The sequence below is a fragment of the Nyctereutes procyonoides genome, unplaced genomic scaffold (assembly GCF_905146905.1).
Source record: "Nyctereutes procyonoides isolate TBG_1078 unplaced genomic scaffold, NYPRO_anot_genome, whole genome shotgun sequence".
Classification (NCBI taxonomy): Eukaryota; Metazoa; Chordata; class Mammalia; order Carnivora; family Canidae; genus Nyctereutes; species Nyctereutes procyonoides.
Genome location: NW_026575122.1, coordinates 33,703,651 through 33,721,913, shown reverse-complemented (window position 1 = coordinate 33,721,913; position 18,263 = coordinate 33,703,651). Strand labels below are relative to the sequence as shown.

General features: G+C 39.2%; 1 protein-coding gene across 4 annotated transcripts in view; it reads right to left on the bottom strand.

Annotated features, from left to right (window-relative positions):
- Positions 1–4,833: 4,833 nt before the first annotated feature.
- Positions 4,834–18,263, bottom strand: part of POC1B (POC1 centriolar protein B) — a 97,835-nt gene continuing 84,405 nt past the window's right edge. For all 4 annotated transcript variants that reach the window (XM_055336650.1, XM_055336649.1, XM_055336651.1 and 1 more), the window contains 2 exons: positions 10,081–10,299; positions 4,834–6,476 (listed from right to left, as the gene is read on the bottom strand). In XM_055336650.1, the coding sequence (XP_055192625.1) occupies positions 6,372–6,476; positions 10,081–10,299 (324 nt within the window). In that variant the 3' untranslated portion in view covers positions 4,834–6,371. The remainder of the gene's footprint in view (positions 6,477–10,080; positions 10,300–18,263) is intronic.

The window sequence follows — 18,263 nt, the reverse complement described above, 5'->3', positions numbered from 1 at the left end:
TGTAAAAACTGCCACCTCAAGCAGCCTGTTCTCCTTTCGCCCCTCACATTGGGCCTTTAATCTCTCCCTTTCAGAGGAAGAAGGAATGAGCAACATCACAGGGACCGGGAGGCCCGGCACTTGTCAATTCTGGCTCTCACTCCCTGAAAGCAGTGCAGAAAGAGGATTTAACGACTTTGAACTTTTTATGTGATTTTTTTTTTTTTTTTGCCTTTGACACAGTTATTAAGTGAGTTCTGAAAAAGCAACAAACCTACAAGAACGTCGGGTTTCTAAATGATTCATCTTCTCAGAGACCTTGATATTCAATCCAGGTGTAGGAATAAACAGTACAGCCCTTGGGGTCTATCCGTGGGGCCTGGAAAGGCTTCAGTGAAATTCTATAGCAAAAAGCCCAGGCGCTTCCCCTGACTTTCTCTTTGTTCTACTACTAACTTTTTATCTCTGAAAAGCAAAGGGATTTCCTTCGGGGATTAAGCAGAGGAAACAACCTAAGGTGGCGATAGTGTTTCATTAGAATTATGAGACGCAAAGGTATCCTGGAGTCGACCTACCAGCCAAGAAGCCCTTTACCCTAGTCTTGGACCTCCTCCCTCTGACCCAGCAGAGAGCTCTTGGTTCCTGCCATGGGAGTTTCTCGCTGTCCTTTCTCTGGGCCACAGGAAGATCTTGGGCACACACAGAGGTGTCTCATTCCAAAGTGATGACCTGCTGCTTTTTTTTTCCCTTTGTATTTTTTGAAAGTTTATTTTTTGTTGTTGTTTTCACAGGTATTCTTTCGTTAACACAAAAATCATTTTGTGATAGATATTTAAAAATCATCAGGGCCATTCTCCTCCTGTCAGGCCATGGTTTTGAGTCACTAAAAGGAAGAAAGGTTAGAACGAAGCAGATGATTAATTTTCTTGATACATCTGTACAAAGAATGTGAGGAAAGAGAAATCCTTGTAAAAATACTCTTCGGCTCACAGAAGGCCAGTCTCCTGCTCTTCAAGTTTGTCCTAGCCACTCTTTTTATGCCAAACCAGGGGTCTAGAAGGATTAGAGTACGACAGTGGAGAAAAGGATCTGTGTCAAAGCAGCTACACTAATGCCAGCCTGACATCCCCACCTCCCGCCAATGCGAGGCTACATAAAAAGTACACACATACTGCCACTCCAGAGCCATGAAAAAAATCTTGAAATCAACAATTACATAACTCACGTATCTATTACATTTGTTTCCCCCAATTTCCCCACTCCGATTAGTTGCTGACATTTACTTTACAAATGTTCATGGTAACCCAAATGGCCACATTCTAAGTTAGCCATCGTTTTATTAATTACTTTTGAACTAAAACAAGTTTTCTTCTCCTTTAGGTTAATGGGTAGCTTTAAAATTTTCAAAGAGCCAACTATTTTCCACATTTTTTATTTGAACTTTGTTATGTTTTCCTTTCAACTGTTATGACCACTTCGTACATTTTTAGGAAGATACTTGACTCATACTTTCATTGTTTCGGTGGTATCCCATCAAATCTGATAGATTGCATTTCTAGTTGCATTTAAAAATATGCTTCACTACATTTTGGGGTTTCTTCACTTGGCCCAAATATTAGTGAGGAGTGTAAGTTTTCATTTTCATTTTCGTATTTTACTGCGTGATTGGGCATTTTATCTTGTTAGTTTTAATTTTACGATTTGCTCTCTGGATATACGGAATATAGTATGGCAACTTACCATGTAATCCAGAACATGAAAAAATACACTTAGACAAAAAAGAAAATTTGCTTATATCTCCATGTAGTTCTTTGTAGCTATGCTAAGTCTGCTTTATTCGTTTTGTGTAATACTATATCATGGATTAATACAATTCTGCTTCTGAGCTGTTGATATTCTCAATTATTTGTGTTGCATTTCTGCCAATTTTTTCCCCTCATGTACTTTTTGCTTTAGAGGTTTAGAAATTTTAGATGAGTGAGCTAGTTCTCCTACTGCTTTCTTTTGTTGTGAAATCTACTTTATTTATGAGAAGAATCTCAAAGCAGAGCCTTTATTTTTATTAGGAACATGTTTGAGATTTGGCCCAAATCACACCCTCTTCACCCCCCATTAACCTCTGCCTTTTGGCAAGCTGCTGATCTATTTCCTAGTAAGCCCACGCTGCCATTGTGTTACCTGACCGAGAGTCACAGTTGGGGCTTAGGGAGGACAACCCGGCAATCACACCGTGTTCCTAGATTCGATGTACATTCATAAATCCTCTGGTGCATGAAGTCTAAAACCACATGACTTGCTACGGCAAAAATACTGAATAAGCCACAGTGGAATATGAATGTATTGAAGATATAATTCCACTCACATATCTATTACAGACCCATCCACACACGTCTTAGTGAATTTGCCCATGAGTTGAACATGACTGTCAATGACCTCCAAATGCTGGAATCATTTCTTTCTCTCGGCAGCCAAGTATTTCTACCCAGGGACAGAGGGCTTATCTTTCAATCCTCTTAGATGCACAGAATTCATCTTGGGAACAACAGACCACGTTTGCCCCTCATGTGAATGAAATGCTAAGTGAGGATCTGGATCGCTTTGTCTTTAAAGAAAAGGCAGCAAGCAAATGATGCTTGTTCTCCAAATGTCAAAGGGCGAGCGAGGATAGTATGAGTTCCGGGTAAGTCTTTGTCTGACTGGCACTTAACTCGGTTCACATGTTCACATTCCAGGCCCGTCTCCCACTTCTCATTTCTGCTCAGCCTCTATTTAGGATAATTATGGCATTTGTATTCTCAGGCTGAATTCCTCTGAAGTTGCTCAGAGGATGGCTTTTGGCCTGAACCTTGAGGTTTCCTGTGTATGGAACGCTAGTTTCTTTTCCTTATTTATTCTTTGTGTTGTGCTTTTAATTAAAAAAAAATACTAATTTTGGATTAAATATCGTGCATTCATTCATGGCCACTTACTACCTGTATCCTTCCCACAGTTATAGTTGAAATCATATTATTTGGAAATGCAGGCCAGGGAAACAAAATGATTAATAAATAGCAGTAATATCTACCATTTGTTGCGCATTTAGCTCTGTGACAGCTCCTGTGCTAATCATTTCACAAACATAATTCAATTATTATTTTCACTTTTTAGAGGTAAGGCAACTAAGCTTTGGGAGGATCTTTCCTAAAGGTCACAATGCTAAAAAGAACAAAGCCGGAATGTGCACCCAGGTCTTTCCAGCTTCAAAGACTGCATGTGGGACGCCTGGGGGGTGGGGAGCTCAGGCGGTTCAGTGTCTGCCTTCAGCTCAGGTCATGATCCTGGGGTTCTGAGATCAAACCCCATATCAGGCTCCCTGCTCAGGGGGGAGTCTGCTTCTCCCTCTCCCTCTGACTCCTCACCACCACCACCCCCAACTCCACCACTCATATTCTTTCTAAATCTCTTTCTCTCTCTCTCAAATCTTTTTTTTTTAAAGTCTTAAAAAAGAAGAAAAAAAAAAGACTGTGCATGTAACTAGTGAGTTTACAACAAACAGCAAGTCAGAGCAATGCCCACTCTGCCCCGAACATCGAGCCTCTAAATTTTTACCTATGCTATTTCTTCCAGTCCGCTTGGCCTCCTTTTAACTGACAGCTGGCAGTGGATTGAAAACCAAATGTTTTTAAGACACTTGAATAAATGAAAATGCTCATTTGCTCAACAAGTAGCTGCTGAGCTCCTATGAATAAGGCGATGTGTTTGGCGGGGAAATCGAAAGATGACAGCACTGGCCTTTTGAGAAGGTAGAGCCACAGGGGAAGAAGTAGAATTGCAACTGTGTCGCGTTGGACCAGAGACATGCAGGGAATGAATCAAAGTGAGGGATTTCATCCTGGCAGTCAGGGAGGGCACCTCTGAAAAGGCAACCTGCAGGGGTGCCGGGCTGGCTCAGTCTGTGACTCTTGATCGTGGAGTCATGGGTTCAAGCCCCGTGTTGGGTGTAGAGATTGCTTAAGAATAAAATCTTAAAAAAAAAAAGAGTCTTTGAGAGGCAACCTGTGAGCAGGGCTGGAATGTTATGAGGACTGGGGAGAGAGAGTTGCAGGCGGAGGGAATGGCAAACACAAAAGCCCTCAGGCGGGAGCTGTTTTGCTTTTTCAAAGGAAGGCAAAGAGTCCAGTATGGCCAGGGGGCCGTGAGGGAGGGTGACCCAAGGCGGAGGGGAGAGGAGGCCCACAGGAGGGGTAGGGTTCACATTACTACTGTCAAGGCTTGAGCTTTTATGCTGCTGAGAAGGATGGGAAGCCCTGGAAAGTTCTGAGCAGAAGACGCACACGTGTAAGCTTGCTTTTCAGTGACCGCTCTGGCCAACGATGCAAGGCCAGCAGGCAGGCCAGCTAGCTGGGGGGGCACTTGTGGTCATCCGGATAAGGACAATGGTGGCCTGGGCCCAGGGAGGTAGGTGGCAGAGGCAGTGAGAGGGGATAGGCGTTTCCTCCGTCCGGACCACCTCTGCTGAAGGAATGGAGGGATGGGAGGCGTGGGAGAAAGGTCTTCAGCCTGGGCACCTGCCAGGACACCATACAGTCTGTGATGCCTGTAAAAATACGGGGGACACCATGTTGTAAGGAGTGGCTTAGCCCTGGCACCGGTTTCCAGAGTGTAGGCCGTGGGCCAACAAGCACCTACAGCACCTGCGACCTTGCTAGAGACGCAGATGATGGGGCCCCGCCTGCCTGGGGGGCCCGCGGTCAGGGAATAGGGCCCAGGAAACTCTGACAAATGCTCCAGGACAAGGCTAGTGCGCAGGGGACTGCGCTGGAGAAGAGGTTTAGTGTTTCAAGGTTTTAACCACTTAAAAAGAACAACTTTCTTAAAGGTAAAATTTTGCCTTTATTGTTTGAAGCTTGAGACATTGTAAACAAAAATCAGTATGACATTTCATTTCTTAGTCTTTTGAATGAGGCTATAAAAATACAATGCCACTTAGTCTTTATAAACTCTTGAAAACGTCTAGAAGTTCACACCTAGTAGGATACAAAAAGGCACTTAAAACACACAATGAGGTGATTTTTAAAAAAACACAAGACCACTGTATAGATATGATTGAAATTGCTTGGGAAAAATTTATAAATACAGACTCCCACATAAATAGGACTTGACTTTTTCTTCTTTTTTCAAAACATGGATGGCATTTCCCCATTTTACCTACAGACAGCATAAATGTGAACTGCCCTCTCCCACCTTCTTTGTTCTTGATTTAGGTTAACAGAAAAACAAGCTAACATTAATTTGTTTTTCTTCAATTTAATCTCTTATTTATTTATTATTATTATTTTTTAGGTAAAACAAAATTCTTAAGTTGTAACCAACCATCCTTATCATTTTTTGGAATGCTAGACTCATTTCCATTTTTGTTTCAAATCACAATTCATTTTCATTTTAAAAAAACAGGAAGACAATGATGTGACTATTATAGGTACTTATTACTCAGCCACCAAAATCACCCTAAGCAACAACATTTCCGAAGCACGTGGACATACGTGTATGTGTGTGTGTGTAAATATCATGGTTGCGTCATTCAAGCATCAGAGCATACTGAAATCCCACTAGCGCCCTTTTGTAACCTGGGGTCATAAGTCTGGACACAACCCAAATCAGTAAGTGCACTCATCCACGAGAGGAAAGACGTGCACTCTACGCATCTCTAGCTCTTCATTTTCTTTCAGGCTGGGCAAAGGATAAGCCATGTACACCATAAATTAAGTAAAAACCCACTGCCCTGTGTCACATATGTGTGTTGTTAATTAAAATAAGTGTATTCTTGCTGTGGAAATTCTGTGCTTTGGGAATTTTATAAGATCATCATAACAGGGCATTGTTAAGAAAGAATAAAAAAAAAATTTTTTTTGAGCTGACATTAACATGAGTCAGGCTACTAACTTGGTCCCTGCATACAGGATGCTGTTTTAGGGGTAACAGCATTACTTCACCCCAAGGGCGTTTTTCATGAAAGAAATACATCCATTGCTTTAAGGAATTGCCTGAATGTGATCAGTTGAAAATAATTTAACAATGAAATTCAGAGATTTGCTTCCTTTCCTGGCAGGATTTGGTCTATAAACAAAAACTGGCATTTACAATAATATGGGAGAAAATATAGAGCCAGGTGAATACTTACCACTTTATTACTGCAATTGTAAACGGTAATGATTTGAATTCTCCTTGACATTGATTTGTGTGTTTAAATTAGTCATTAATCATGCCTTTTCTGTCTTTTGTTCTGTTGCTCACCCTTTTAAGAAATGCCATGATAATGAGTACATGGTTGTGTTGCATGAAGCATCGTGTCCTACCTTCCTGAGCATATGTGCGTGTGTTCATTTAACATGCCTCTGCTCACACTTTTCTGGTTAACTTTTCTGTTGGATAATGTTGAATAGCCTTTGCTGATTTTCAAGGCAGTCTTTCAGCTTATCCTCTGTCAATGTCAGTCGCTGCTCCAAGATTGAAACAGTCTGCAAAAGGAGGACAAAATAATCAATGCCTGGTGACCTGATGGTGAGGACAATGATGGTCATCTCTGCATAGGAGATCCTTTTAGGAATGGGAACGTCCACCCCTCTGCCAGGAAGGGACTCAAAAATTAGCCCCAGAACTTGTCCTGCTTCTGGGCCCTACAATTGGCCAAAGGTACTATCAGGAAATGTGGGGAGAAGATAAAAACTGATGCCTTTGGTGAGAAAACAGTAAAAAACGAGGCCTCTGTAGACAATTCTTGTCTGATCTCCTGAAGCACCAACATCAGGGAAGAGGCCACAGGAAGCATTCAATGAGTCCTGCACGCTACACAGCAGTGTGGGGAGTGGGGAGGGTTGGAATGCCACATGGCCAGCCCAGGTATTACTTATATGTCATCATTGATCACTGTCACAATCAATCCATGGTGCACCCTATCTATACCAGCTGGACACCTAGTTTACTTCAAAAATATAATGACCGGCATCGGTTCTCAAACCTTGAAGATAATCACAGCACCTCACAGGGATGTTAGAAAGACTGAATGAAGTAATGCACGTAAAACACTTTATATGAGTGCCCAGCACACAGGACTTGATGAATCTTAGCTCTTCTAACTCCTTTGGCTAATAAATGAGCATGTAATCACACACACACACACACACACACACACACACACACACACGAGTACTACTTTAAATCTGACAAATCTGATTTTTTTGTGATGTTGACCACTTCATCTTTGATCTCTTAGATTTCTTTTAAACTTTTTATTATAGAATAAAATGGATTCAGGAAGCTGCACAAAACACATGTCCCTGAATGAATCCTGAAGAGAAAAATCCCTTTATAACTGGCATCCAAGGTCAAGAACTAGAACTGTGCCAGCACCCCTAGACTTCTTTCCAAGGGCCTCTCAGAATCCCTACTCCTGCCCTCCCCTGACAATCGCCACTATCCCACCATTAGAGTAATCGCTCTCTTGAATTTCTTTATGGTTTTATCTTCCAAGTGTACATTCTTAGAGACCATAATTTTGTCTCGTCCATTTTCAAAGTTTGATATGTCATTTAAAGTTCCTTTTACTTTATAGCTTCTTATCCTCTCTTTCTTAGCAGTTTGTTGACAGGCTCAGGCCATTTAGAGTAGAGTTTGTCTGTATTGCTTTCACTAGACTGAATTGTAAGAACAGCATGCTAAGGGGGCAGGTCAGTCTGTTCTGGTCTCTTCTTTTCTATAAATTGGCAGCTGGATTCAAAGGCTTGATATGACTCAGATTAGATCTGTAAGACTATAACTCTACTAAGACCTATAGTTAAGACTACAGGTAGTGGTCTATTTCACTAGAAGGCATGTTAATAACGTTTGATCATTTCTTTTCTCTTGACGTTGGATAACCAAGCAGTTGAGGAAAGTGTCTCTTATTTATAAATTATCCCAACTAATAAGTTTTTTAAATGATGGAATTAGAATACCATCATTTATAGTCCTCAAGAATGAGTAGATAAGCTTGGTTATCCAGGGGTGGAATTCATAGAGGAAAGGCAAGATAAATGCTTCGTTATTTTAGTCCACAAGTTTCAAGATAATAAACTGATTCCCTATGGCCCTCTGAAGGTAAACAATTTTTAAAATACTATTATTTAATTGCTTTTGCTTTCATATTCCATACTATAGATTTTGACTAATTAAAAATTATGTTGATAATATTTTCTACTATTTCTCAGTTAGCTTTATGGGCGAAGCATTTTGCCATATACATGTATTATCACAATTCCACATGCTAAGGCTGTTGGTATGTATATTATCAACACCTTTAAGACTGGGTAACTCAATTTATCTACCATATAAAATGTAATTTTATTTCTGATTATAGTTCAGTGCAAATAAGTTATAAACACTGCAACTGAGTCAAGAGATGTTCAGTCATCTGGAATTAAAGTGAATCAGAACATGTTTTACTTGCTATTTGCCCACAGAGGCACTGTTTCTATTTTGCAAGTGTGTTGTGCTTGCTTTAACCTCTTCAATTATAAAAGAAAGCCAGTTTTTAAAAATTAAAAATAAAAAATCTTAGAGACATTTAGTAAATCTTAAACTACTCATTCAACCTTGAATCAGGTAAGAAGGAAATATGGGTCATGAGGCTGAATAGAGAATGGAAAGATTCACTCGGGAGAGGCTCTAAGAAGGACCTGACATTGAATTTGATAGTGTATGTGAAGAAGTCATGGCGCTATGGGAAATAAGTCAACCAAAGCCAACTTTGGCATGAGGCCAAAAGGGAAGCTGCCTTTAAAGGGAAGGCACATCTGATAAATACAGAGACGGTCACCCCTAGCACAATACTGCAAAGTGAAAGTTAGTGATTTTACTATGATTTTAATTAAATAAATCCTGTGATGACTCTAAGTTCTCACATGACTCTTTTCCACAATCTGTCAGGACCCCAAACCCATATACATCCCCTTGCTTTGAAAGGCCCTGAGATGTCATCTATGGTTTTAGTATTCATTTAATTAGTGGCTCTAAACCTTGGCTGTAAAACAGAATCATATGGGGTGCTTAAAAAGACAAATGACCGGGCCTTACCCCAGACCAATGGCAATGGATCTTCTGGAGATGAGAATTGGCCATCTGTGTCTGTATGTTTTATAACCAGGTGATTATAATGTACAGCCAGTCTTGAGAACAGAATGAGATGATTTCTATATAAGAGCTATTTCAACTTGAAATAAGTACTCTAGAAAAGTAACTAACATCTCTCTAGCTCACATTATAGCCTCTCTGTATAACTTGTAACAGGGTCTGCTCTGGCAAATATTGGCAACCTCATTCTATAGATCAGAGGAACAATAAGACTTCTTCAGGGAAAACACTGAATCAGCAGAGCTGGAGGAGAAACCTTTGATGTATCCATTTCAATGCAACACTTCCCTTAAATGACATCTATATCTACTGACCAACAGTTGGAAGACCTTTGGTATATAAAAATCCACAGTATGCCTTCTTTGCGAAGGTAAAATGGTATCAAAGGACGAGGTAACATTCTAAAACAGGTATGCAAAACCATCACCTCCAGAAGAGCACGACATCCACATAACACAGCTTTAGAAAGAGGAAGGTATATCCTGGATGGTGAGAATATTTTCATTGTGAAGAACTATACACATTGTCAAAATTTTATACTAACCAAATGTGTTAATCATTTCTCTCATGGCCCTAAAGATTTCTTTGATAGTGTCCTAATCTGAACACGAGACATCAAAAATCTTCGGGTAAAACATTACTGAGCAGAATCAGAGACATCTATAGCATGGAGTACCACTGCTATCATTCTTAGTCTCCACTGTTCCTTCTGGCCTCCAGATGGCAGGTAGGGCACAATGGCAGGTGCGCACGTGTGCATGAGTGCGTGTCAATGCACACATGCATATGTACACATGGGCTCTGACCTTACCTGTGCGAGATCTTCTGATGGCAGCTCAGCTGAGCATGCCCTGCTGTACTGATTGCCACCCTGAGCTCTGCTAGTTCTGCAACCTGCTGTAGCCAGGACTATTCTGTATAACTTACCCCTAAGTACAAAGCATGCTAGCCCACCTGTGTCAAAACATTGAGTTGTTCCATAATGTGCTCTAAAGCGTCAGTCACAGCGAGTGGGATGCTTCTTTGGCTCTCAGAAGGGAGGTCACTCATGTCTTCTGTTTTCTTTTTCAAGGCCGCTGGTGAACAATCCGGTGACAATAAAGAAGGGTTCAAGAAATATCTGCTGATCTCTTCACCCTTGTCTGGTAAGGTCCTAACAGTGGTATCCGTTGTCTTTGACATCATGGAAAAGATAGGAAGAGTTATATTTTCTAAGATTTAACATGATATATATATATATATATATATATATATATATATATATATATATTTTTTTTTTTTTAAATATTCTTCTTCTAAATACCCAGCTTTTATTTAATTGTTTATCTTCAACTCCAGTATTATAGAAATTACAATTACAGGGAGAAAACAAAACTAATAATGAACAGAGAAAATACACCATTTTCCTTGATTTTTAAAATGAAATACGCTCTGTATGTATCTGAGAGATGAGGCATCCTACCACTAAAAGAACTGGTAGAGGTAGTATAATTTTAATTAAAAACAAATACCACATCAAGATGACCATTATTTTTTTTTAAAATGGTAAATAACAAGTGTTGGTGAGGATGCAGAAAAACTGGAACTCTCATGCATTGCTGGTAGGAATATAAAATGGTGCAGCTGCTGTAGAAAACAGTTTGGCTGTTCCACAAAAAGTTAAATGCAGAATTACCGTATGATCTAGCAATTCCACTGCCAAGTACATGCCCAAAAGAACTGAGAGCAGGGACTTGAACAGATACTGTTATCAGCAGCTTTATTGCCAATAGCCAAAGGTGGAAACAACACAAATATCCACAAACAGATAAATGTAGAAACAAAACGTGGTACGTACATACAATTGAGTATTGTATATACAAAAATGACTGGAATTTTGATGCTACAACATGATGAACTCTGAAAATACTATGCTAAGTAAAATAAGCCAGACTCAAAGGAAAATAGCATATGAGCCTACTAATATAAGGTATGTTGAACAGGCAAATTCACAGAGACAGACACAGTAGAGGTCACTATGGGCTGGAGGGAAGGGGAAGGTGGAGTTATTGTCTGAAGGGTACAGAGTTTCTGTTTGGAATGATGAAAAAAGTTCTCAAAATAGATAGTGGTGATCATTACACAACACTTGGACTACTTCTTGCCAGTAAACTGTACACTTAAGAGTGGTTAAAATGGCTAACTTTTATGTTGTGTAAGCTTTATCACAAAAAAATAAAAATCAAAAAACCCCTCCAAACATATGGCAATGGACAATCTGAAAATAAAATTTAAAAAACAACTCCATTTATAATAGCACCAAAAAGAATGAAATACTTAGGATAAATTTAACAAAAGTGCAAGGCTTGTGCATTGAAAACTGTAGACATCACTAAAAGAAATTAAAGAAGATCTAAATAAATGACAAGGCATCCATGCCCATGTTCATGGACCAGAAGAGCTAATACTTTTAAGATGGTAATACTCCCCAAACTGATAATGTACAGATTCAATACGATTCCTATCAATATCCTAGCTACCTTGTTTGCAAAAATTGACAAACTTAAAATTCATAAGGAAATGCAAGGAACCCAGAACAACCAAAATAACACTGAAGAATAAACTTAGAGGATTCGTACTTCCCAATTTCAAAATTCAGTACAAAAGTACAGTAGTCAAGACAGTATGGCAATGGGTATAAAGACAAACATGGCTCAATGTAACAGAACTGAGAGTCTAGAAATAAGCCCTTTGACTTCTGCCCAACTGGTTTTTGACAAGGTTGCCAAGATAATTTAATGGGGGAAAGAACAGTGTTTTCCACAACTGGTGCTGGAAAAACTAGATGTCTAAACCCAAAAGTATGGATTTGAATCCTTACCTCTCACACCATATACAAAATTACTTCAATATGGATCATAGACTTGAATATAAGAACTACAATTATAAAATTCTTAAAATACACAAGTAAATTTCCCTGGCTTTCAATTAGACAGAGGATTCTTAGATACAACACCAAAAGCACAAATGACTAAATGAATAAATAAATTGGACTTTATCAAAATTAAAAACTTTTGTGCTTAAAATGATACCAACAAGAAACTGAAAGAAAAAAAAACCCCACAGAATGGAAGAAAACATCTGCAAATCATATATTTGATGAGAGTTGTTGAAGAATGTATAAAGAACATGTAACTCCTATAATTCAAATATAAAAAGAAAAATACCTCAAAAAATGGTCAAAGGATCTATCTGAATGAATGTGTCTCCAAAGATACACAAAATGAACAATAAGCTCATAACAAGATGCTCAACATCATTAGCCATCTGGGAAATGCAAATCAAAGCCACAATGAGATATCACTTCATACCTACTAGGATGAATAAAATAAAAAAGACAGAATATAACAAATGTTGGAGAAGATACAAAGAAATCAGAACCCTCATATATTTGCTACTGAGATCGTTTAATGGTGCAGACACTTTGAAAGAGTTTTGGTAGTTCCTTAAAAATGTTAAAACACAGAATTACCAAAAGACCTAGCAATTCCACTCCTTGCTATATGCCAAAGAAAAATGAAAACATATATCCACACAGACTTGTACATGAATGTCGTGGAAGTATTATCCATAATAACCAAGACAATGATAACAATCCATATGCATCCAAATGTGGTGATAATGAATGGATTAACAAAATGTGTATCTCTACAGTGAATATTATTTACTCACCAAAGGAATGGAGTACAGAACATGCTAGCATGTGGATGAGTCTTGAAAACATTAGGTTAAATTAAAGAAGCTGTAGGATACATTGTATGTACAATCATACATTATATGATTCCATGTATATGAAATGGTCAGAATAAATAAATACATGAAGACAGACTGAGATGAGTGGGTTGCCAGGAGGAGACAAGAAGAGGGGAGAGATTGGTAATGGTATGAGGGTGATGAAAATGTTCTAAAATTCTGGGGTGCCTGGCTGGCTCAGTTGGTACAGCATGTGACTCTTGATCTCAGGGTCATGAGTTTAAGCCCCATATTGGGCAGACGTGGAGACTATGGGGAAGAAAGGAAGAGAGGGAGGGAAGGAGGGAGAGAGGAAAGAAATGGAGGAAGAAAGTGTTCTAAAATTCTTTTTGGAGTGGTGAAATACTTTAAAATTAGATAGTGGTGATGGTTATACAACTTTGTGAATATACTGAAAACAATTACATTATAAACTTTAAAAGGGTGAATTTTATAGTATGTGAATTGTATCTTAATAAACCTATTATGAAAACAAAAATACAAATATACACATCAGAAAGTTAAAATATTTTTTTTAAAGATTTTATTTATTCATTCATGAGAAACACACAGAAGGAGGCAGAGAGAGAAACAGATTATCCTCGGGGAGTCCAACATGGAACTCAATCCTGGGACCCCAGGATCATGCCCTGAGCCAAAGGCAGATGCTCAACCACTGAGCCACCTGGGAGTCCCAGTTTTTAAAAAATTTTAATCAATTTTACATTGCTGATTATCATGTGAGAGTTCCTGAGAGAGGTTACCTCAAACGTGGGAAGTATACTGATGATGATGATGGTGGTGGTGGTGGTGGTGGTGATGACAATTAGCATACAGAGCTTACTATGTACTTGGCACTATTCCAAGTACTTTACACTTATTAACTGATTTAATCTTCATAATAATTTCATCAGGTAGGTTCTGCTAATATTCCCATTTTACAAATGACGAAACAGAGACTCAGGGAGATTGAATAACTTGAGCAGACCACAGGAAAGATGTATGAACCACACCCACAACCAATCATACATCTTAGAGATGCTGAAGTATTCCAGGTACTGTAACTTTGGGATCAAGGCCACTTTCTTTATGAGGCTCCCAACCATTTTTGTTTTTTTTTTCCGCTCCCAACCATTTTTGTAGGAAGATGAAAACTTCCAAGTTTCCCTCTGTCCTAATCTTACAAATTCACCATTTGTTGAAAATAATAAAAACGAACTCAAAATCCACCAATCACAATTCGTTTGTTTTGAAAGGATGTATAATGCACATTTTCATACTCCTACCCAGCTAAGTGTATCTGCTCAAAGTCTCTCTGTTCACTCAGCACATACTCAGGGGGCCTTGCTCCGTGCTAGGCACCCTTCCAGGCCGTGAGAACCCAGCAGTGGGCAGCGCTCTCCTGAAGCTTTCATTCTGGACCCTTCAGAATGAAAAGTTTGGTAACTTTTCTACTTTTCATCCTCAGAAATTTATGAACTTATATTTTGCTTGATTGTCTAGCAGGCTACATTTATCTTCAAAACCCATCCTGGTCACTGAGTTTTGTTTAGGGCCAGCAACAAATAAATTACTATGATATGACATGTGGAGGTAATGGAAAAAAGCAAAGGGTAATGGCAGAGAAAGGGGGAAGTATGAAGTCTCCATCCCACATCCCACAACATAAGCCAACAGATGTATCTCTCTGTTTCTCAGAGGTATTGGAACCTAGAAATTAGATTATTTCTCACCAACCAACCCTGACTTTGCATCCTGTTTGGGGAAGTTTTAACACACTCACTCATTAAATTTAAAAAAAAAAATTGAAAAGGGAAAAAATACATTTGAGATTCTGGGCTATCCGAAGTCCCTCAAACGAGGCTGCTGTCCATGCTGCTCCCAATCACCTAGGCCCTCTACTACCTCAAAGCTGTTACTACTCATTTCCTGGGTAAATGCTTACTGAGCACCTATATCATACCAAGTATTTACTGATGTTAAATGGGAGTATGGTGCAAGTCTTGCTCTTGAAGATTCTGTTGTGGTGAGAGAATTAAGACAGAGCAAGGCCTAGAACCCCCGCAGCACCTGGCACATCACTGGCATTGAAGAATGACAAAGAAACACGAGCAGACAAGTGACTGTAAGACTGCAAACAAGAACAAATGCTTTGGTGCTCCATAAAAGGAAGAAATCACACCATGTTCCCTTAGTGTCTACTTTTATTGCTGACAGTTGAAGTACAGTGAGGTAAAGGATTCATTCATTGATTGAGTCAGCAAACGAAGGCCTCCTATGCTGGGCATTAAAGCTATGGCAAAGAGCAAGAGGGATGCGGTCCTTTCCTTCATGGAGCTTATAGTTCTCTGAAAAACCATTCATCCAAAAAGATGGCAGGACAATCGTTACCCCTAAGTTTTCCTCGGATAGGTCCACAGTTGCCACCTCTAAGATGAGAAGTGGATCCTCACCAAGTGCGTGAATAAATCTGAGCGGCTGAGAAACCCTTACCTCTGCAGATTAAAAGGCTTGACTCTTCCTTTGAATGTACAAAATAAGAGAGAGTAGATTGATGCAGACAACTCTGATATGTCCTGAGAACTAGATACAAAGCCTCTGACATTCTGCGGGCCACTGACTCTTAACAGACTGTTCAGATGCCATGGTAAAATTAATGCATAATTTTTCATTTGTCACTTACATTAGAGAATGAATTTCTTAGATACATTAATAGAAAATGAAAATCGTGGCATTTGCAAGCAAATTTTTATCAGGAAGTGAACCATTCAAAAATGTAATCAAGGTTCACACATTTAAACTATTACTATTTATATCATTAACAATGGAACATTCAAGATACTGTGCTGCTCTGTTACACACTGAAGTTCATGCATTATATTTATTTCCTTCCTCCTTTCCTTCTTTCCTCTTCCTTCTCCCCTCTCACCGTCTCCCAATCCGGGCGAGGCAGCCAGAACTAATCACTGGGCCCCTTCACTCTTGTAAGCCATCAGGTCTGCCATCAGTAGAGCACTGTCACCATCATTTCTTGTTATATCTGTGTTTACAGGGATCCCTGGGTGGCGCAGCAGTTTAGCGCCTGCCTTTGGCCCGGGGCGCGATCCTGGAGACCAGGGATCGAGTCCCACGTCGGGCTCCCGGTGCATGGAGCCTGCTTCTCCCTCTGCCTGTGTCTCTGCCTCTCTCTCTCTCTCTCTCTCTCTCTCTCTCTCTCTCTGTGTGTGTGACTATCATAAAAAAAAATTTAAAAATATCTGTGTTTACATGTCTATATCCCAAGTAGTTAATGAGAGAGAGTATCTTGAGGGCAGAAGCCATAACTTCAACATCTTTTTTTCTCAGGTGTCTAGCATAGTGCATGCGATACTGATAAGGTTCGCCAGTTGTTGAGTTGAATTCATGGATCTGATTACTGAATTCACTGTCCTGTATCAGTTGAGCCATCAACAAAATATAAATGTTAATAATTTGATAGTATTTAGAGAGAAGTAAAAAAACCAAAGTTAAGCCAATACCATTCTCTACTGAAAATTACTATCTGAAATGCCCCCTCAGAGTCACAATGAGGGAGCAATTGAAGTATTTATGACATAACTGCAAATTTGCAAATCACTTTTTGATTTTCACTCCCCCACCCCAGCATATCTGATGGTTTCTGATGGCCTAGCATAAAGACCTTCTCAAAAGTAGGCATTTCACGTGTAAAGATAATCAATGATTTGGACTCCAGATATATCTTTAATAAATGGGTTAAAATAAATCAGTTTTGGCTTATAACTAATATTTTTAGTTTTGGTTTAATTCTGTAAGTAGAAAACCGAACAGACAAAAGGCAGAAAGTCTATCCAGAAGTGGTTTTGGCCTCTCCAGCTAAAAGGTGAGTTTCCCATCGCTGAAAATTCTAAAATAGATTTGGGATGGTCACTTGTTGGGGATCTTATGAAAAATATACAAACATGAGGTCAGGAAATTCAACTGAATGCCCTTCAAAGTCCTTTCCATTCCAGATATTCTGAGATTTTTAAATCGCAACACACACACACAGTCACTTATAAAATGCCTGCTTGAAATAGACTAAGATAACAAAAAGTATCTTTTGCCTGTATAAAAATAAAGGTAAATATTATTTTTCAAATAATATTTGAAATTAGTGAATTATTTATTTCCAAAAATCTCTATATGAGATCTAAAATAATGAAGACATAACACTCATACATTTTTTTTTTCATACGGCATTTTTTTATTTAGCATTTACATGTCAGAAAACTTCTAAATGGCACTTACAGAAGTGTCTTAGTTTCCCACTGTTGCTGTAACAAATTGTAAGTTTAGTCGCTTAAACAACACAGTCATTATCTTAAAGCTCAGGAGGTCAGAAGTCCAAGATAGGTTTTACAGGGCTAAAACCAAGGTGCCGGCAGGGCTCTAAGGGAGGGTCTCTGGTTCCTTGCCTTTTACAGCATCTAGTGGCGCCTGCCTTCCTTGGCTCATGACCCCATCACTTTAATCTCTGCTTCCATTGCCCTATCTCCTTCTCTAATTCCCACGTCTCCCTCCTTCCCTTACAGGGACTCTAGTGATTATATTGCGCCCACGCCGATAATCCAGAATAATCTCCCTGACACAAGAACCTTAACTTTATCACATTTGCAAAGTCCTTTTTGCCATGTAAGAAAACACATTCACACAGTCTGGGAATGGGGACATGGACATCTTTAAAGGACCCGCATGCTGCCTACTGTAAGCAATGAATAAACAAAAGAGATTCTGTTGACACAAAGTTATACTCAAGTGGGTGAAACAGGAAAATAAATATACAGATAGGTGATGTAATAATGTCAGGTAATGACAAATAAAGCTGGGTAACGTGCTATATTATAATACAGTTTCATTGATGATGTATTTTTTTTTTAATGGGAAAGGTAGATAACTTCCAAAGGGAAAAGTCATGAATGCCATTGGAAGTATATGATTCTAGATTTCTGTGGATAAGTTGTGGAGAGTTATTTAAAAAAGAAAAAAAATATATATATATATTTACCAGTTTTTACGAAGGATATGAAGGGACAGTCAGATGAAGAGATACACAGAGCAAGGTCTGGAAAAGTCCCAAGTACAGGAACTTCTGTTACCTTGAAGTTGGGGCCCTCGGCATGTAAATATTATACACATGGGTCTATGATCACTCAAGGAGAATCAAACAAAAAAAGGGAGAATTGCAAAGACTTCAAAAAGCAGGAAGAGAAGGAGCAGGAAAAATGACTAGTGGCCCATGAGGTGGGGAAAGGGTAGTGGCCCAGAAGCGAAGTGACAGAAGAGTTTCAAGGAGGAGGAAGGAGGTGAGGACCAGGACCAAGTGCTGT